This window comes from Sordaria macrospora, chromosome 7, assembly GCF_033870435.1.
Source record: "Sordaria macrospora chromosome 7, complete sequence".
NCBI classification, from domain to species: Eukaryota; Fungi; Ascomycota; class Sordariomycetes; order Sordariales; family Sordariaceae; genus Sordaria; species Sordaria macrospora.
In genome coordinates this window covers 894,202-913,569 of record NC_089377.1, presented here as the reverse complement: position 1 = coordinate 913,569, position 19,368 = coordinate 894,202, and the positions used below count along the sequence as shown (strand labels likewise).

At 51.4% G+C, this 19,368-nt stretch overlaps 5 protein-coding genes across 5 annotated transcripts; 2 read left to right on the top strand and 3 right to left on the bottom strand.

Annotated features, from left to right (window-relative positions):
- Positions 1 to 800: 800 nt before the first annotated feature.
- Positions 801 to 3,386, top strand: SMAC4_03436 (uncharacterized protein). Its single transcript, XM_066089945.1, has 4 exons — positions 801 to 1,453; positions 1,556 to 1,686; positions 1,775 to 1,913; positions 2,025 to 3,386. Exons 1-4 carry the CDS (start codon positions 1,274 to 1,276, stop codon positions 3,117 to 3,119), a joined length of 1,545 nt encoding a protein of 514 aa, XP_065947683.1. The 5' UTR covers positions 801 to 1,273; the 3' UTR covers positions 3,120 to 3,386.
- A 400-nt stretch (positions 3,387 to 3,786) lies between these two features.
- Positions 3,787 to 5,364, bottom strand: SMAC4_03437 (uncharacterized protein; the record flags this gene model as incomplete). The annotated part of the gene is made up of 2 exons (XM_003353072.2): positions 3,787 to 5,167; positions 5,234 to 5,364. The coding sequence occupies 2 exons, from the start codon at positions 5,362 to 5,364 to the stop codon at positions 3,955 to 3,957; spliced, it is 1,344 nt and encodes a 447-aa protein (XP_003353120.1). The 3' UTR covers positions 3,787 to 3,954.
- A 1,966-nt stretch (positions 5,365 to 7,330) lies between these two features.
- Positions 7,331 to 8,557, bottom strand: SMAC4_03438 (uncharacterized protein). The gene is made up of 2 exons (XM_003353073.2): positions 7,842 to 8,557; positions 7,331 to 7,746 (listed from the first exon to the last, which is right to left on the bottom strand). Exons 1-2 carry the CDS (start codon positions 8,381 to 8,383, stop codon positions 7,584 to 7,586), a joined length of 705 nt encoding a protein of 234 aa, XP_003353121.1. The 5' UTR covers positions 8,384 to 8,557; the 3' UTR covers positions 7,331 to 7,583.
- A 558-nt stretch (positions 8,558 to 9,115) lies between these two features.
- Positions 9,116 to 11,081, bottom strand: SMAC4_03439 (uncharacterized protein). Its single transcript, XM_003353074.2, has 4 exons — positions 10,694 to 11,081; positions 10,480 to 10,505; positions 10,017 to 10,396; positions 9,116 to 9,951 (listed from the first exon to the last, which is right to left on the bottom strand). The coding sequence occupies exons 1-4, from the start codon at positions 10,734 to 10,736 to the stop codon at positions 9,408 to 9,410; spliced, it is 993 nt and encodes a 330-aa protein (XP_003353122.1). The 5' UTR covers positions 10,737 to 11,081; the 3' UTR covers positions 9,116 to 9,407.
- A 4,088-nt stretch (positions 11,082 to 15,169) lies between these two features.
- Positions 15,170 to 17,272, top strand: SMAC4_03440 (uncharacterized protein). The gene is made up of 3 exons (XM_003353075.2): positions 15,170 to 15,590; positions 15,649 to 15,708; positions 15,770 to 17,272. Exons 1-3 carry the CDS (start codon positions 15,560 to 15,562, stop codon positions 15,946 to 15,948), a joined length of 270 nt encoding a protein of 89 aa, XP_003353123.1. The 5' UTR covers positions 15,170 to 15,559; the 3' UTR covers positions 15,949 to 17,272.
- Positions 17,273 to 19,368: the final 2,096 nt, after the last annotated feature.

Sequence of the window (19,368 nt, the reverse complement as noted above, 5' to 3'; positions counted from 1 at the left end):
GAAGCGACCGTGTTGTATGTAGGGCGCTATCCCCGATCCGATAACCTGGAAGCCGATTTGGAGCACCCTCTCTAGCATCCCAATAGGCCTTCACATGCAGGACAACGTCACCTGGACTTTGGTCACACCTCTTTTATTTTCCAGGACACAACACTAAAGCCACGAGGTATCTTGTGATGCACTGAGACACGGCATTCCGCTGCAAGTTAAACCAGAGAGAGAGACAGCAGAGGGGTAATCAAGTTCAGAGAAAAAAGGCGGAAGGGAAAGGGAAAGGGAACCTGTAAAGAAAGGCAGATCTCAAAACATACACAAGGATCCACGAAGCTGAGATCTCTCCACGTGGAAGAGAGGAGCTCGCGCGCGGAGACTTGTGAGTGGAATGTGGATTGCTCCGGAGAGAAACTAACTTTGTGGGGATAAACAAGGGGTTCCATGCTTTGGGAGTTCTTATCAGATACTCCGAGTCGAATTGGCGGCGAGGACGGAGGAAGGAAGGGGAAGATGCAAGGCGATGATCTTTTGGGCCCCTATTTTACCTCTTTACCTCTAGATACTCGGTATCGTGAAAACCTACGAGGGCGTGGTTGGGAGCGAGGACTGAGGCGGGAGACTTGGTCAACTTTCAACCTCAACACCCCTACCTTGTACAAGTGAAGGTTGCACCGAGCATGGAACGCTGCATTGCGACTACGTTATGCGCAGGGTGGTAACTATCGTGTGCCATGCTGCCGGAGGTTGCCATACTGCCAGGGAAGTTACCAGCCTTCCCATCCGTGTTTTTTTTCCTTTTTTTTTTTTTTTTTTTTTTCCTCTGGGGCTCTCAAACTTATACCGAAACAGGAATGTCGATATTCGAAAAAAGCAAAAGGATGGGAGTCGAAATCCAAGCATTCATTGATCGAGTATCCTGGCAGCCTGTCGAGGAGGGTCCGTCCCCCACCAGTCCGTCCGTCCGCCACTGACTTAATTCCGCTTCTTCTCATCAGTTCTCGACCCTGTGATTGTCCTCTTTTCTTTCCTTCTTTGTTCAACTTCCGTTGCCTCGGTTCTGTACTGTACCCTTGGTGAGCTGATAGCTAGTAGCTAGTCGAGTAGCTTCAGGGTAGCTTTCAAATTCTTATCTAGAAAGTTTGTGACAACCTCTTTCTTCTTTTTCTTTCTTCCTCTCTTTTTTCTTCCTCCTCCTTTCCTACAGACCTACGATTCTCAAACATTGCAAGGTATCAGGTTGAAAGTATACCTTATCGGACTTGCACATACCTGCGCAACAATGTTCGGACTCGGCCGCCGGCGCAAAGCCGAATCTGAGGCTTCTGCGCAACCCGTCGATCATCATCAAGACACCACTACCGTCACCGAAGGACAAACACTAGGAAAGACAAACTGGAAGAATCTCATTCCTGTAATCGCTTGTGGCGCTGGGCTCTTTTCAGATGGGTATATCAATAATGTAAGTTCAAGCTGAATGAACTACACTGCGCAAAGCGTCCAGTCAAGTTGTCGCAACTTCAAATAAGCCACTGAAAAGCTGACAACAACAACGCTACTACAGGTCATTGGCTCCGTCGTCACCATCTTAGACCGAGAGTATGAGGACATCTGGAAAAGCTCAAACGCGAAGAAGTATGTGGGCGATATTGCGTTTGCTGGAACGGTGGTTGGCATGTTGTTGTTTGGATATTTGTGAGTTTCTCTTCACACCTTTGAAGTTCTGATGAGAGATGAAAGATGAAAGAGTGTGAAGAGCTGACATTGTGTGGGGAAACCAAAGGTCCGATAAATGGTCACGAACAAACTCCCTCCTAGTCTCAACCATCATCCTCATCGCCTTCGCCGCCCTCGCCGCAGGGAGTTACTACAAGGGCGACACAGTTGGGATGTTCAACATTTTGACCGCCTGGCGCTTTTTCGTAAGTTTTCTTCCCTCCCCATCCTCATATCACCATCTCCCCTTTTCCTCTCCCCTTCCTCTCATCCTCTTCCGCATTATCACCAAACTAACACTCCCACGTCCCAAAAAGGTCGGCGTCGGCATAGGAGGCGAATACCCCGCCGGCTCCGTCGGCTGCGCCGAAAACACAGGCGAGCTCAAGTCCGGCCAGCGCAACATGTGGTTCATCCTGTTCACCAACTCGATGATCGACTGGGGCTTCGTCATCGGTGCCTTCGTCCCCTACGTCGTGTCCGCGGCCTGCGACAACAAGCACCTGTCGACCATCTGGCGCACCTCGTTGGGGATTGGCGTCGTTTTCCCCCTCGTGCTGTTTGTTTTGCGATTATTCGTCAACGAACCCGAAGAGTTCCAGAGAAACAGCATGAAACACGCCCGCACTCCCTATAAACTGGTCCTGAAGTTCTACGGGTTTCGCTTGTTCATCGTCAGCTTGATCTGGTTCATCTACGATTTTTCGGCCTACAGCTTCGGGATTTACTCGCCCAAGATCGTCGCCAACATCTACCCTTCTGGATCCCCGCTGACGACGATTTTCGGCTGGAATACCGTCATCAACCTGTTCTACATCCCCGGCACGATGCTCGGCGCGCCCGTTTCCGACCTGTTGGGTCCGCGCTACGCTTTGGCTTTGGGCGTCTTTTTGCAGGCCATCGTGGGCTTTATAATGGCAGCGTGCTACTCCTCCCTCGCCCAGCCGTCGCGCGTCGCCGCCTTCGCCGTCGTCTACGGCATTTTCCAATCGCTGGGAGAACTAGGGCCAGGCAACAACATCGGGCTCATCGCCGCCAAGACGTGCGCCACGGGCATCAGGGGACAATACTACGGTCTGGCGGCCGCCGTGGGCAAGATCGGTGCGTTTGTGGGCACCTGGGTTTTCCCCTATATCGAAAAGGCGGGCGGAGGCGATGAGAGACTTGCGGCGCAGTACCCGTTTTGGGTATCGAGTAGCTTGTGCGTGTTGAGCGCGGCGTTGGTCCTCTTTTGCTTACCCCATATTGGACAGGATACGATTCAAGTGGAGGATGCAAGGTTTAGGGCTTTCCTGGAGGAGAATGGTTATGATACTAGGCAGCTGGGGTTGAGGAAGGGGGAGGACATGGTGGAGGACGCGGAGGAGGTGATGCCTGTGGAAAAGAAGGCTAGTAGTAGTCCTGCTGAGTGAAGGGGGTATATGGGGTAAATATTGTTAGGGGTGGATGGATGGGGTTCGTTTTTTGGGCCTGAAAGAGGTGTGGTTGCTTTTGAGCGTTGGAGTTGGAATTGTTTTGGGTTGTTCTGGATGTTTCAACAATTTAATGATTATGACGAAGCAGGAGATTGAGAGAAAGAAGGTAATGATGATGGTTATGAGTGATATCCTATCCTATAGTAATTTGAAGTATGATTATACCCATTCCTCACTATAGATCTCCTCCCAACGAAAAGAGGAAGAGGGTTCAAGAGTACCTAACACTGAATAAGATGAGCCGAGTGAAACGCCTACCTACTGTAATACTTCGCCTAAGACTGGACTAGACCACGACCAAAAAGGCTCTGAAGCCCAAGTGACTCCAAAAGTGACTCCAAGAGCCTGAGGGCTGACTGACATATGTACATCACCATTTCATACTTCGAGGGTCACGATCTGCCGTACTACCCCAACGGCTTACTTGAGCTATGGTACTTATGCAGTGACGCCTGACGCAATGCTTTAACCATGCAGCTGGCCTGCTCTCCTCTACTCCATCCCTCCCTCTCTATCACCCGAGTCTCGATGTGTTGCTGAATCGTTAAGTATCATTTACTTTTCTTTTCTCCCTATCGTCAACTGCAGGCCAAAAAAGAACATGGGAAGTTTGTATTGCTACACGGAAGACGCCCAACAATAAAAATAAACCCATAAAAAGGTATCAAGAAAAACTCCCCTTGCTGACAGCTTGCCTGCTTGCTAAAACAAACAATAATCTCCTCGTTTTCCCCACCGCTTCTTTCCGAACTAACGTCGAACTTGATCTGGTTCAATCAAGCTCGACGTTATCCAACGCCTCACTGATAAACTTCTCCTTTTTGTCTTCCTTATCGCCCTCTATCGACTCCCCGTCCTCGCTCCCCGCACTCGACCCCGGCCCTGGACCCTCGCTATCATCTGTCTCCGGCGGCGTATCCAACCCCGTCGTCGTCGTCGTGGGGCAATTCATCCTGCGCTTCAACATACACATCTCGACATTGATACCGGGTCCGAACGCGCAACCGACGATATACTCCTTCACTTTCCCGTCGGGCGCTAGGGCATCCATGTCCTTTTCCCTTAGCCGGTTGAGAACGCTGAATATGGTTGCCGAGCTGGAGTTGCCGTGATTGATGTACGTGTCGTAGGAGGCGCGCATGTGCTCTGGTGTGAGACCCATGGCGCTTTCGGCACCTGAGAGAATAGTGGCGCCGCCGGGGTGCATTGCCCAGTCGAAGTCAGCTGGTTTTTGGTAGGATGAGGGGAGTTGGTCTTGGAACGAAGACAGGAGGTCGGTGTAGGTTGGTTGGAGGGAGGCTTTGGCTAGTACTGGCACTCGGGGAGACAAGACGACTTTCCATCCCATTGGGTCAACGTCAAAACCGAGGTCGTGTTCGGAGTCCGGGATCACACGGTTTTCCCAGCCCAAGAGGTCGTATATCGCGGGCTTGCCTGGTTCCTCGCCAATGCCGTTGGAAAGGACCACGGCGCTAGCGCAGTCGCTGAACAAGGCGATTCCGATGCGGGTTTCTTGTAGGGCGTTGATGCTCTCGAGCTCGCTGCGGACCATGATCGTGGAGACTTCGAGTGCGAGGACCAGGATCCGGGCTGGCTTCCCGCGTGCCTTGTGGCCTAGGCACAGATTCGCTGCTGTGCGCAGGGCTGCCAGACCACCACTGCAGCCGATACCGTGAAGTAGGACCTTCTCGAGCCGATCGCTGAGGCCAAGCTCCTTCGCAACAAAATGGTCGTAGCCTGGGTTGGCAGAGTCGGTACACGTTGTGGAAACCATGTGTGTGATTTGGTTAGGTTCTACGCGGGCTTCGGCCATGGCCTTTCGGGAGGCTTCGACTGCGAGCGGAACGCCATCGGACATGAAGACCTTGTGAAGTTCATCGACGGTAGGTGAATTGGGCTGGTTTACGAGCGGGTGGTCGGGGTTTCCTATCGAGGAGCGCTGGTCGATGCCTGTGTACCGGTTGATGGCGAGGACCTTCTTCATGCTGTCGCAAACCGGAATCAGTGCCTGTCTAACAAGCGCAAAGCAAAAGAAGATAAAGAAAGCTTACGCTGGGGACTCGGGGTAGTATCTTTTGCTGAGAATGTCGAGACAGTCTGGACCAAGGCTGTATGGAGGATACTGAACTCCCAAGCCCGTGATGGAGAGTCCCAGCTCCCCGGGAGCCGTTGACGCAGCCATTGTTACTGGTTTGGTGGAAATATTGGAGAGAAACGATCGTGGGAGTCGAATTGACGCCTCTTCTGGTGTTATGAAGCAACTATCGCGATCCAATGCCTTGGTGTTTTCTTCTCTTTGTTGTAGTTGGCGGTTAGGAACTGGGCGCAAGATTGTTTATCTTTTTGACGGTGGGGTAGTGTAGAAGCGAGAGTTGATATGTTGCTTGGCAATGACGCACAGCAGTGTGTTGAAGGGCAACTGAGTGAACCGAGGTCTCTTGGGGACAAACGAAGCTCTCACGAGTTGAGTCGCCGGTCACTTGGGAATGGAATATTGAAAAGGTGACGGATGAACTTGGTAAACATGGGAATTGTCAGTTTATGTTGTGCGACAGCAAAAGCAAGACGGAGGTGTTACCACACACAGCCCCGATTCGTTCTCGATTGTCAGGACAGCTTGAAGCTCCTCAGTATCCTTGCCTCGGATCCTGGTCCACTGGTTCGAGATCGTTACCTCATTGCCCAGGGGAAGCGGCTCGTCTGGACTTTGGGATTGCAAACGTGGTGGGGCAAGGCCTTGTTCTCAAACGCCACGCCGGATGGGGCTTGTCTTAAATCCGTAGCGGGATGCTAACAGGGCAGCGAATGCTCTTGGTTCCCTGATTCCAGGCGATTGCAACTGTACCTGCAGATATTCAGCCCGCACGGTGGTCTGACAATGGGCAACGCCGCGATGAGGGGCTGGAGGTTGAGGAGGGGAGATGATGATAAGATTGAAGAGTCAATGTGAACGCAAGGGCAAGAACTTTAACAAGAGCAATGAATGAGTTATTAGTGCAAACCATTGAATGTTGATCTCATCCCGAGCTGTCCAAATACGGAAGGCATGATAGAGCCCCGCGCTTTCCAGATATTGATCGAGATCCAGTGTTGAACGATTGACCTCTCGAATCTAGGCCATGTTCAGCGCGAATAATCCGAGCGTCAAACTGTTCCATCGGGTGGTATTCCAAGGATATGTGAGCAAATATTGCAAAGTTTCATGGGGTCGTTTTGCCCCGCGTGGACAAGATGTGTGAGAAATGGTTAGAATGGTGATCGAAGAATTGTTCCTAGGTGCAGGGGTTCGATAACGTGCGGATAAAAACGACGCTATTCCTGTTCCGACCAAGTCCAAACCGCATAACGTCATGGCTTTAAGCTCCGGATTGCTGGTCTGCAGAATCAATAACGAGGGTTTCATAGCCTCATCTGATAGAATCTTATCCCACGTCTTTTTGATCACAAAGCCCGAGAAGTTGGGCGGAAGTATCAGGAGGCTGATCAGCTGTCTCCGGTGCAGAACCTTAAGTTCCCAACACATTTTGCTGCATTCGTGCGGCAGGACATCATGCAGGTGTCGAATGACAAGGTATCTCAGTATGATGAAGGCCGAATTTTCAAGTCGTTCCATTCGACTTCCTGTGAGAGGTTGGGAGTGCCAATGGAGCTCACAAGAGTTTTTGCCAGATACTTTGGTGCAATGTTTGATTTGCTGGAGTCGGGAAGTCAGGATGCAAACAAATGTAAATATGGACAGAAACGCCATCCGATGCAGAGACACAAAATCGGGATGAACCATTCCATCCGGATGCATGCGGGGAATTCGGAGCGGCCCACGGCCCCAGACCGGGATAAGGCGGGTGGAGAGATCTTCGATTCCGCTCCTCCGGAAACCGGAACCCCAAACCCCTCGGCCCGGAGACATGAAACCGAACCATGGCATGGGTGTGATCCACTCGTTGATCACTCATCATCCCCAGTCCGACAGTCAGACTCGCATGTCAAAGGCTCAAAGTCAGAGACTCGTAATCTCATCGTCCAGGATCACGAACATGCTCGTCGTTATGGTCGCCAGGGCTACTAATAGTAAGTAAGCATCGGGTACCTCGACAGTCGATGGCGGATGACACACGGAAGAGAAAGAATGAGACTGGAATCAACAACAAAAGTGACTCAATGGCAAAGGTATCAACAAACAATCTATCTTGATAAAGCCTGTCGAATTTCGAATTCGACAAAGATTGGGAAACAAGAACTTAAACAAAAATCCGCGTGCTGTTGTCCCAGTAAGCCACTCAAAGATAACAATCAATCTTCATACAACATTGTGAACCTCCCATCATCATCTCACCATAAATCCTAAGCCCCCTTTTCGTCCTCAACCGTGACTCTCCTATATCGTTGTGATGGACCTGCCCTCTAAGCAGTCTTCTTCCACTGGGAGTAGATGCCAAGCAGAGAGCTGAGGGTACCAGCGAGACCGACGATGCCATCATCGAAGTTGACCCAGGTGAGAGCGCTGAGAGGAACAGTCAAGTCGCAAAGGTCGGAAGTGAGCTGGATGCGGCTGGCGGCGCGCTCGCTATAACATTGTAAAAAGCAATCGTTAGCATCAAATCATGTCTCCTCAGGCGGATCGGATCGCAAACATGGAGCGCGACCGGGGAGTCAACTTACACCTCAATCCTCTTAGCCTCTACGACACCCTCTCCCTCCTTGCGATCAACCCTCGCCTCCCTCTGCCTCAGCCTCCAAAGCGTGTACGCCTGCGCAATCACGCTGCAGCTGAGTCCCATAACCCAGAACCTCTGGGACTCTCTAGCCAGCCTCTTGGCGCTCTCCGTCTTGCGAATGCCCGTCGCATCGAGCAGGGTGCCCAGATCAAACGTCAAGTAGCCCGCATAGCCGAGCTGACGACCGACAGCCAGGTACCGGAGGATGGGGTCGCCGTTCTTGTTGTCGGCCGCCACGGCGGCAGCCTTGATGTGCTCGACATTCTTGCCGGCGCGCATCACCTTGCGCACCATGCCGAACTGCTTCTTCATCGTCTCCCATGGCTTGATCGCGGAGGCCGGGTTGTTGGTGCGCAAAAGGTACCAGGCGTAGAAGCGGGCAAAGTATTGGAGAAGGCGCAGAAGCTTGTCGCGGCCGACGGTGGTGGCGACGAATTTGAGGTAGTGCGAGACCGCGGGGTGGTAGACGAGGGCGTCGGCGACCATTTTGGATGATTTGTTTTGGGGGTGATGTTAATGCGACGGCTTGCGCGGTGTTTTGGTAGTAGTAGTTGTTGTTGTTGTTGGGCTGAAGTTGGTTGTTGCTGCGAATCGGAAGAGGATCGGATGTCGCGGTTAGGTTGTTTTGTTGATGTTCAGGTACAAGCCAGCTTATTGCAGCTGAATGGAAAGTAAGATGAGCTGAGCTGGCGGCGGTCAGACTTTCCCCAAAGATTTCAAAGGGGCGCTTGTCCGTATCACGGTTGATGATAGGATTCTAGATTCAACTGGTTCACGAAACAAACGCGTGAGGTTCAAAGAAAAAAGGTATGAAACACAAACTCAGAGGAAAAACTTGAATTAGCTGATCACTCTTTCCGTCTCTTGGACGCCAGCATTGGAACTCTTCGGCTGCGACTTTGCCCAAAGGGAGCACATGCCGAGGTCTCTCCTCACTGCACTCCGGCTTCCTCTCCGCCTTTGACTCGGGAGAGGACCCATCGGGCTCCCCTTTTGTCTCCAACGCTTGGCAATTGCGTGCCAGCCGTGGAGTCATGCAAGGGTCAGCCCGGCTCAAGTGCCGCCATACAATTGGAGTTGAATCGGGAACGCTCCACCGCGTGCTCAAACGCCGGGGTTTTAGCGTGAGGAATAAGGTTGAGGTTAGGGTGGTTGGAGAAGGCGTCACGTTCTGAGATCCACGTCGTCTTTCGATTTCAGTGTCGTTATCGCAAAAAGCCAATATCATGCAATCTCTCTTGAGTAGTATCTGAAATCGTCCATGGTTCAAAGGCGTTTTTGAAAGCCATAGCAAGCCTGTAACTGGTGTCCTGGCGACTGATTGGAGTCGGACCAAACCGCCCCACCCTCAAGATTACCTACGGTGCCTACGAAGTAAGGAAGAAGCATCACGACAGCATGGAAACATGGAAAAGTTTTGTAAAAAGGAGAACAGGAAACTGGAGTTCGTTACGTTGCCCACAACCCCGGCAAGTCTATGCACAACAGAAATATCCAACCATAACCAGCTCTATAGCTTCGACGGCGCGGTAAACAGCTTGACCTTCTCCTTGATCGTGTCCTCGGCCTCCTTCTCGATGCGTACAATTAGATCCTTGCAAGTCGGGATGTCATTAATGAGACCCATGACCTGGCCAGCAGTCCAGACACCATACTCGGGGTCACCGTTGATGAACACCTCCTTGCCACGCTTTCCACTGACGTAAGGGGCAATTTCAGAGAACTCCCCCGTCTTGCTCTCCTTCTCCACCTTAAGGGCATCCCGCACTACCTGGTTCTTGAAGAGGCGGGTGGTGTTGCGCCAGCGCCTGAGAACGAGCGCGGTATCCGTCTCCTGCGCCTTGACGATCGCCTCCTTGATGTTCTGGTGGATGGGGGCTTCGACAGTGCAGAGGAAGCGAGTGCCCATGTTGACGCCGCAGGCGCCAAGCATGAGCGCAGCAGCGAGACCTTGGCCGTCGGCGAAGCCACCCGAGGCAATGAAGGGGACATTGAGAGTCTGACGGGCCTTGCTAAGGAGGATGAAGTTGGTAATATCCGACTCACCGACGTGGCTGTGATATGTGGCATAAGCAAGACTGGTCAACAACAGAAAAATGAGGTATGTGGCTTAACCTACCCAGCGCATTCGAAACCGTCGATGCTCAAGAAATCAACACCAAGCTTCACCGCAGACTGAGCATGTCTGATGGTGGTGCACTTGTGGAGGATGATGACGCCAGCCTTCTTGAGCTTGCTGATGACGGGACCGGGAGAGTTGCCAGCAGTCTCCACGATCTTGATACCCTCATCAATGACAACCTGGGCGTAAGCCTCGTAGTCGGGGGGAACAAGGGCAGGCAGAAGAGTGATGTTGACGGCGAATGGCCTCGTCGTCAGCTTCTTGCACTTGCGAATTTCCTGACGGAGACCCTCAGGTTCAGGCCAGATCAAGGCAGTGATGATACCCAAACCACCAGCATTGGATACAGCACTGGCCAGCTCGGCTGTTCCTACATGCTGTTGACACGTTAGCTCCCGTGTTTTGTGTACATACCCTGAGAGGTACGTAGGAAGAAAAAGCAAAAACAAAGACAACTTACTTGCATGCCACCCTGAACGACGGGCACTGTTGCGAGTTGAAACAAAGCATGTCAGCCCAAGGACATGATCGAATCGGGGTGTTCCAAAGGATATAAATAGCAAGATGAAACGTGGGTGATTGAGGTGAAGATTGAAAGTTGAATGTTTGGCCAATTGGCCATTGAGGTTCTCATGTGGACGGGAAGGGGAAGGACTGTGTGTAGCGATACGTACCTGTGATGCCGAGTCGGCGGGTAAGTTCAGTTTGCAACGGCATCTTGATTGAGTATGTGTCGGTGAAGCAACAATGGCAAGCACGCTTCAAAAAGAGGATGGAGAAAAGGGAAGGAGCAAGAAACAAATCCCAAATACGGTCACGAAATATCGGCGACAAGATGAGAACAGTTTTAACAAAGGTTAGATTCGCCGACTATTGATATGGCTGATGGTCCCCTAGTCAGCTGAGTAGAAGCCGCCAATGATGGTAGCATTGGCACTCCTGCAACTTCAACGGTGCCGAGGCAACTCGACGTCTCAAATGTTGATTACTGGTCGTATCGAGTCGTACGATTACTCTTCATTACCCAGACCTCGGTTGCATATGCGGGGTATCACTGCCAGCTAGAGTTACGGGGTGGTAATATTCGTATATAATTACAGTCAGTTACATACCTGGAGCGTTGTCCGGAGTGGTAAGTTAAGCTGAACTGAACTCGCTGAAACTCCTCCGAGATCCGTCTCTTCCATTTCAATCGTTGGAGGGATTGCGTACCCGAGTCGTTCTTGCTTCACGAGGCCGCTCAACCACCACCGCCAAGCGAGAGGATGAGACGCAACAACACTTGACCTATCAAGGTAGGCACGACCAGAGCTGAGACTTCCTTCTTTACGAGTCTCCAATCGGATTTTGAACTGAAAAAATGGATTTGAGCGTGCGCCCTGATGGAAAAACCTCACGATATTTTCTCCGACACAACCTGAACTCAACATCCCAAGTTTCGTCAACCACAAGTCTTGTTGACCATCCCAATCCAAAATATTCGGGACAAAGATTATCCGTTTCTCTGACAGGGTCAACGATTTCTCTTGGATTCAGGTCACTCGAAATCCCATCCACCTTGTCTCGCTTGGTTGCCTACTTCCACCCATGCCACCAACTACGATCGGTACTCATCATATCACCAACACAAGATCGACTCAAGGTAGCATGGATCGCTGAGAAAGCCACCGCCGCTCTCTTTCCCGTGGCTTGGGACCCAATGATGCTAGATCATTGCTACCCATGGAGCGCCCCTCCTCATGCTGTACAAGGACAACGTGGATGGCCGCCGACATGGTGCCAACCATGTAGGTAGGACTCCAGATCGTTCCAGGCCAGCCCGTTTTTGTACGCCTGCACTTCACCATCTCATAAGCTTGACGGCAATTTGAATGGGAATGAACGCAATCATTCTCTTTCATGAACAGCGGTTGGACAAGCAAGTCGACGTTGCAACAACAAGCCGCGCCGTCTGCAGCTCACCACCTTCGCCCCTGGCACGCTATTACATACGGCTTTGCAATTTGACCTGCTGTGAACATCACGATACAGTTTCCACGGTCTGTGGTAGCACGGCCACCGGCGTATCCGTCATCGAGGCAAACTCACGGCTTCTCTGCCTCAGTCCTTGCACGGCAACTCCCAAGTTGGCTAGAATGCCCTGTCCCGACGGGGCAGAAAGGCCGTTGCAAGAATCCATCAGTGTCCCTAGGCCTGTGGGAATCCAGACAGTTCTTCGCCGACGCATGAAAGGTCAACGTCCGGGGTCTGACTGCGGCATCAAATCGACGAACGATGTACGCCCACCATGATCTGACCATCGTTCCTAACCCAACGACGACATGACACGGAAGAGCGCCGTCAGTTGTGCCCTACAAATCCCATCCTCCGCCGTGTTTAAATAGCTTCATCGTCATTCTTCTGGCAAATCGCCTGTCCATAAGGAGCCTCTAGGGGTCTAGGCTATTCAACCTGCTTGTTTCAGATATTCTCCGACTCTAAAACCGGCCACCGCTCTTCAAGCGACACGGTTGCCCACTCGGCCCAATATCCATCGGGATTGGATAAACCACCATATCAAAGCTGTCACGGCTCTGCTGAAACACTCACCTACGCCATAGTGATACCAAACATATCCCGACGGTTGTACGCTTCCGCATCGATTAACCGTCTGTACCACTTCTTACCCCCGGCGCCGTTCATGCCCAGCCGGCGTGGTACGCACATTGACGCGGTGACACGAACGAAGCCGATTTCCCCGCTCATCATTGGTCAGGCGGCTAATTCCTCGCCCTCAAAGGGTGCACGACTGAGTTCGGCCGACCAGATCCAGACAGCTCTGGCCGCCGGACTCGACCTTACGGCCCTCATCCGCTCTCATCCTAGAAGCGGCTCTGCGAGTTATTTCCTTTTTGGACTCTGTCGCTCACCGTCCCTGACGCGCGTGGCACACCACACTGATCAACGAGCGGCTACCGGCGAGCCGCGTGTCAAGCCGATTTCTAAAAACTGCGGACCGATCAACTTTTGTTGCCCTGTCGCAAGTGGACCTTCCCCAGTCCTACCCTACAGGATCAGTGAGATGCATCATAACGCCACGATCCCCCCCCAGAACTACGGTTAAGGCAGGAGTAACCACTGTCAGAGATGGAATAACGCCCATTCGATACGCTTGTCTTTTAGGCCAAGCTACACTCCCCCCCTTCCCCCCTGTGGAGGACCCAAATTAGCTTCTCGCCAACGGGTAACCTTTTGTCATATACTTTGGCTATGAGAAGAGTAAGATGACAAGAAAGGCATGCGGCCAATCCCGTGGGCATCTCAACTTCTACGACGCTAACATAGTGCCTTGTATCACGGGTTCAGAATATCATTCTATGCTATGACGAAACCACACCCCGTTTTCTCGCACGTTGCACGTTAGAGCGGACGGTTCGCTATAGTCCACTTGACCGGCAGTCAGCCTGGAAGACTTGACGATGTGGATTTGCATCGTCAAAGGCGGTGCACTAGCCGGCCCAAAGCGTCATAATATTTCGAGCTTGATGAAAACAGCCAATGCCATTACTCGCTGCGCAACATGCATTGCATACTACCTAGGTGGCTAGGCACTCTGGATGGCCACTGCTGATTGAATCCTCCCGAGGGGCCGGTAACAAACAGCTTTGGCGGATCCGTCTCGAATAGAATAGCACTCTCCGTTGCTATGAGATCCTTCGTTATTGGCCCTCATTTGTATCGCGGACCGACAACAATGACATGTAGTACGTTTTTCTACTTGTTTAGCGCCTGATACACACCTCCGATCTTGGTTGACGTTGTTGACCGGCTTGGCCCAGCAGTCTGGGTCCTGTAAACGCAAACCCCAATCCGCCCGGCCAAGGGGTTACAACAAATGTGGACATCAAACGTTCGGGATACGTCCGGCCTCGCCGACCCTGATCCAAGGTTTGATCATTAGCTCAATGGCAAAGCTTATCGTCTGACTGTCGAAAGAAACAAGCAGTGGACGACCGTCCAGACAGAAACCCTCGAACTGATATCTGAAACAAAGATGTCGTTCTCGCTGCCTCTGGATCAATCCCGTGGTTCTCGATTTAGCTGCGTTTCGCAACAAAAAGAAAACCATCCTCCCCCACCATGTGGAGGGGCGGATATACCCACTTCTAGCCTGGTTGCTGGATAGGTGAGAGGCACTGACAACTCAGAGGCCGGTCTTCGTGGTCTTGGCACCTACATGCTGCTCCAACAGGCTGCTTTCCGACCACCAAGTGCAGGGAACGCCGTTCAAAAAAGTCTACCCACCGACTTCACCGTCTAATTGTGTTGGGACGACTTGTGGTAAGCTTCTTGTTGTCGTGAGCACTCACGTCCAATGGACCCCAAGGCACCGGTTGCGATGGGTTTTAGTGCAGACATCTGAAGACCCTGCGTAAGTGGATAACTTGTTCTTGTCTCATCGGCATCTCACTGCGTCACTTTGGCTTTTCCGCCGTTTTGTGTTCTCTCATTCGCTTTCTCCGGCATCTTGGCTGGCTACTGTCATGGACCAGCCTTGGACAAATGCCCCATAACATTTAACGTGTAGGTCTGGCACCGTCTACCGTGCGTCCACGATGGCCGCCGCTGCTCTCCGGCGGCAGCGATCTGTCTGTTTACCCAGGCTGAGTACGTGCAGCACACCAAAGGTCGGAGCATGCCGTGGTCTGTACGGATGCAAGATGACCTTGTCGTCAAGTGTCATGGCACACTCCACTTCCAATGATTCCCTCCCGAGTGTTACAGTCAAGAGGCGGTACGATGGTGTTTGGCGTACGGAGTACCTCGATGAACAACAGGAAACGGAATTCAGAGGTGAAAGGTCGGGTAACAAATTACCATTCATTCCTTTGACGAGCACCGTAACGGCTCAAGCGAGCAAATCAACATACATCGGCTAGCCGTTGTTTTGACAAAGCTGGATATCCTCGGCCATCATCTCCCGTGGTAGCTACGTTTGTTTCTCTGTTTCCTCCGTTCCGTGTTCTGTCCGGTGTACTTTGTCCTTACCTTCTCAAGTTACCGTCCGCTTGAGGAACAATTTCCCTGGTCTACTTATGATGCACTAGCCCGTGGATTGCCAGTGGTAATTCTGATGCTCCTGCATATTTGCGAACAAACAATCGAAGGTATCCCGTGGAATAAACGCAGGACAGCAGGTCCAGGGGTGTATGGGAAGAACAAGCAACAACGTCTCGAATCCACTTCCGCCACATCAGTCCCGACTCGTTTCGACGGTACAAGCGCTCCCTGCTTCCTGGGCCAGACGAATTGTATAATAAAGCACGAACCGCTCTTTTCCATTTCGATCCATATCCGCAAGGTCTTCACCCAAGTCATCCTTTCACTCAACCGAGCACACACTTATTCACGCCGCTTAATTCATCTTCGCCCACTCCGCAAATTCGGCCTTTCGACCTCGACTTTCGTTTCCCGCCCTTTCGATCTACACTACAACACTTCAGCCAAATACCTGCACACAACTTACACGATTTCCTACATCTCCACCAAATACCATCATAATGTCTAAGCAGTGGCAAAACAAGCTCGAAAGTATGCTGGGCTTTGATGTGTGTGTTCTACTTGTGTCATCGGCTAACCACGCTTGTAGATGCTTGCAAGAGCATGCAGATTCCTCCTCCAAAGTTCCACGTTGTGTCAGACCGGAGAGGTAAGCAATGAATTTGATCATGGGCTTGGGAAATGTCCACGAAGCTAATGTTTGGAATTAGGCGGCCGTACTGCTTGGTCTGCCCGTGTGGAAATAAACGGGCAGTTCATCGACGCCAGGTTCTGGTTCGACGGCAAGAACCTCGAAAACGCCAAGGAGGATGCCGCTGAAGTGGCCCTGAACCGCATGATCGCAACGAGATTGCCATCATCGGCATCAAGCCGGGGTAGCCTCTGGTGATTGCGGGAGTCGTCCGATATTATGCCGCTGGATCGGCATGATTGTGATGGTGTTTCTGCGCTTCCTTATTTGTTTTACTACGGCGTTGTGTGTGTTGCCTCACATATCTAGCCCCGACGGCGTTTCCTTTTGTTGGATTTGTTTTGTACGACAACAACCATGCGGCCCTGCATCATGGTGTTCGCCTTGCTTCGGAGTAGCAGCGATCGCTCACGATAAACAGCACCTACTACCGCCAGGGCTACGAAGAAAGTGGGAGAAACCAATGGATGGTTCAGTTGGGTCGAACAAAGCGATGCTGCGGCAGTCTGCTTGTTCCACCCGTCCGGAGCAGACCAGTCTGTCAGATTTGGGGGTTCAGCAACTCTGGAGTCTCGGTCAATTCACTCCGCCAATCATCAATATGGTCGACACAAGGAGATGATGCATGGAAGTTTGGAGGATGCTGTGGCTCGTTAGCTCGCTAGGGATTTGGGTTGACTCTTGACCGCATATTGGTGGTCGAGTCCCTTGATCCTGGGCTGACTTGCTCCTCCCTACCAACACTACTGGTGGCATCGTATCTACGACAATGATTTGTTGGAGGGATGGAATTCGACTGGGATCAGAAGGGGTCCTCCGTCTGTCAGGTGACAGGCCTGCCCGACATTCTTTGGTTGTCTCACAACAAGGCGGACACCAAATGGGCAAATGCCTATGGGTTGTTTGCTTGGGGGTTTGGGTTTCGGTTTTTCTCATGTTTTCATTGCCACCTTTCAATACCCTTTTTGTTTCGTTTCTGTTTTGCTTATTTGGGTGGTAATCTACAAGGAGGAGGGATATTTGAAATAATGGCATTTTTAATCAGCAGTTTTGGGGTTATCTCCTTTAGGAGACGGCGGGAGGGACGGTTAACGGGACGGTTACGGGTTGTTATTATCAGGGAGGGAGGCATTTGCGCGCGAAAGCTTGGACAAAAGTTTTGATTGGTGTTAGGGAACAGTCCAGGAAGAAATGGAGGGAGGGAGACTGGCTGGCTGGTGGTGGCAGACGCAAAATTCGGGAGCTAATCCTTTACGACTCATCTCAAAAAGACGATGGGATGAGGGGAGATGACTGGTTGGACCCGGTCGTCTGAGTGGTACGATGACTGTCATGAGCGTTTACGAGGCTGGGCTTCTCTGTTTGCTTTCACGACTGGTTATGTCATTTCCTTTCAGCACCGTTGGTCTAATGAGTGAGCGTTTTTAAATTCCTGAATATCATCAGACTGCAATGTTTTTTGCAGCATCTGGAGAGCTATTTCACAATCTCAAACCGTTGACACGTGAAAGAGAAGTACACGCAAGTTATATGAGCTGACTGACGATCCCGAAAATCAGCAGCCCTACACGCTGATCTCGAGAACATCATCTGGGCAGCCCTACCGTCAAAAGCCTCAATGTACTGTATGGAGTAAAGAAGGAAAAGCGTCAGATACCGTTGAAGAGATGACAATCAGGTTTGTTACACCCGGGAAAAAGCATCTACACGTGTACCATAAGTGGTCATTGACCAATGTATAAGGTAAGAAAGAACGGTCAATTCTCTCTCCCGTGACCACCCTTAGTGTAGGTACGTGTAGGCGGCATTCCACTTGCTGCGCCCTCCCCATGCAGCTTAACGTGGCTCTTGCATGACCAGGGCAAGTCCCAGGTTCTGAAGGAGTCTTATTGGTGACTTTGTGTGACATGAAACCCGATGTTGATCTCTGTATGAGAGCTGGGATGTAGAACTAGTACGTACCGACCCTGTAAATACCGTAAATACCTGCATCAAGTGGCTTTTCCACATGAAGGTAGGTATGTACTGTGTAGAAAGACGGAGCGGAGGGAGATACATATATACATAACACGGAGCCGGGTCCGGGACCGGCGACCGGACCACACTATATATTCAATGGCTGGATCGTCGCCCACGTTCATGTTGTTTTCCGTCTATCTGGAGTGTGTGAACGGACTTGTATGTACCATAGTAGACACCGACGCGGGGGGCCGAACGAACGAGGCGGAAAGGGAGTTCGTTGGTTAGGTAGTCACAAGGTCACAAGACGATTTCATGAGTTCATCCACTTACATACCTACCTAACAGCGCAGACGGATGATCGCCTATCCATCTATGACTGCACTACTACCCATTTCTTCAGTCGTTACTCAACGTCAAAGTACTTTGCTTCTTACAGCTTCATTACAGTACTATGTATGGATGCTACATACCTAGGTACAGACCCGCAGTTTGCCGTGTATTCCAGTGTGTAGTGTATCTAGATCAACAACAACACGCAAGTCCCCCCAAACAATGCTGCTGAGGTGACAAGACAATGCAAAGATGGATGGATGGATGGATGGATGGAAACAGCTTTCATATCACGGCCATAACAAAGCCAGCAAGCAGGTTATGTATGGTAATGGTAGACCGCATAGCATAGTAGGGGATACCTACCTTACCTCAAGGTATACGGTGTTGTATACACCGCGACTATACCTTCCCAAGCAAGAGTGCCCCCCACCCACACCCAGAGCGGTATACCGCTAACTGATACCTAGATGGGAGTAAGGCCTTTGGTGTTCCAGGTCCTGATGGGAGACAGGTAGACATTGATTGTTGACCAGCTACCTACCTATCGAGCAGCTACTGTATCGAGAGTGAGGCAAGGTAAGGTGAGGCGAAGCGAAGCGAGGCGGAGAAAGGGTGGGATACTACCGAATACCATACGTAGGCAACATATCTTCGATGTATGTATGTAACGGAAAGCTTGCTTGCTTACTTCCTTTCTCGTCGTCGTGATCTCACCGCATTTACTGACCTGTTTTGACGGTCAGATCTCCGTTGACGTTGACTGATTATTCTATGCTGTTGAGACTTGAGACATGGGAGGCGGTCAAGCAGCTTCCATCAACATTAACTGGCGGGAAGGCGGGAAAGATGGAAGTAGATACGAGGTAGTGATGTTCTCGACATGAGCTTCGGACTCATACATAGCCAGTGAGCATCTGACCATGTATGTAGACTACTCGATGCTTCGTAAATCCGGGGGAAGATGTTGGGATGGGGTGGATTGTTGGACCCCTGGGTCACTGCTCATTACACAGGATGAGGACCTAGACTGGTGCAGTTGGAGATCGTGAACTGTGTGTGTTGGTGGACATCAAGGTGCCATGCCCATGCCGACCTTGTCCCAACTGTCCGAACAAGGAGAACCGGATGGAAAAATGGAAGGACAAGGTGACAACCGGGAGACCAGGTGGATGGGTGATCAACGAACGCCGCGTGGGGGCCCACGTCCGGATGTCGGATGGAGTGTGGATGTTGGTTAGGGGGGTGGCTTTTTTGAGGGCTTTTTAAGGTTGTGGTCTGTGCGTCCCCTCGTTTTTGTCTTTTTGAGCCGCAGAAGCGCGCCAA

Excerpts from the sequence above, each read along its gene's own strand:
- SMAC4_03436 (XM_066089945.1), top strand. The coding sequence starts at position 1,274 with ATGTTCGGACTCGGCCGCCGGCGCAAAGCCGAATCTGAGGCTTCTGCG. Across the intron at positions 1,687-1,774 it reads ATGTTGTTGTTTGGATATTT|GTCCGATAAATGGTCACGAA; the intron begins GTGAGTTTCTCT and ends GGGAAACCAAAG. Across the intron at positions 1,914-2,024 it reads TGACCGCCTGGCGCTTTTTC|GTCGGCGTCGGCATAGGAGG; the intron begins GTAAGTTTTCTT and ends CGTCCCAAAAAG.
- SMAC4_03440 (XM_003353075.2), top strand. The coding sequence starts at position 15,560 with ATGTCTAAGCAGTGGCAAAACAAGCTCGAAA. Across the intron at positions 15,591-15,648 it reads GTGGCAAAACAAGCTCGAAA|ATGCTTGCAAGAGCATGCAG; the intron begins GTATGCTGGGCT and ends CCACGCTTGTAG. Across the intron at positions 15,709-15,769 it reads CGTTGTGTCAGACCGGAGAG|GCGGCCGTACTGCTTGGTCT; the intron begins GTAAGCAATGAA and ends GTTTGGAATTAG.
- SMAC4_03438 (XM_003353073.2), bottom strand. The coding sequence starts at position 8,383 with ATGGTCGCCGACGCCCTCGTCTACCACCCCGCGGTCTCGCACTACCTC. Across the intron at positions 7,747-7,841 it reads GAGGCTAAGAGGATTGAGGT|CGAGCGCGCCGCCAGCCGCA; the intron begins GTAAGTTGACTC and ends ACAATGTTATAG.
- SMAC4_03439 (XM_003353074.2), bottom strand. The coding sequence starts at position 10,736 with ATGCCGTTGCAAACTGAACTTACCCGCCGACTCGGCATCACAG. Across the intron at positions 10,506-10,693 it reads CCGCCGACTCGGCATCACAG|TGCCCGTCGTTCAGGGTGGC; the intron begins GTACGTATCGCT and ends AACTCGCAACAG. Across the intron at positions 9,952-10,016 it reads GACGGTTTCGAATGCGCTGG|CCACGTCGGTGAGTCGGATA; the intron begins GTAGGTTAAGCC and ends CACATATCACAG.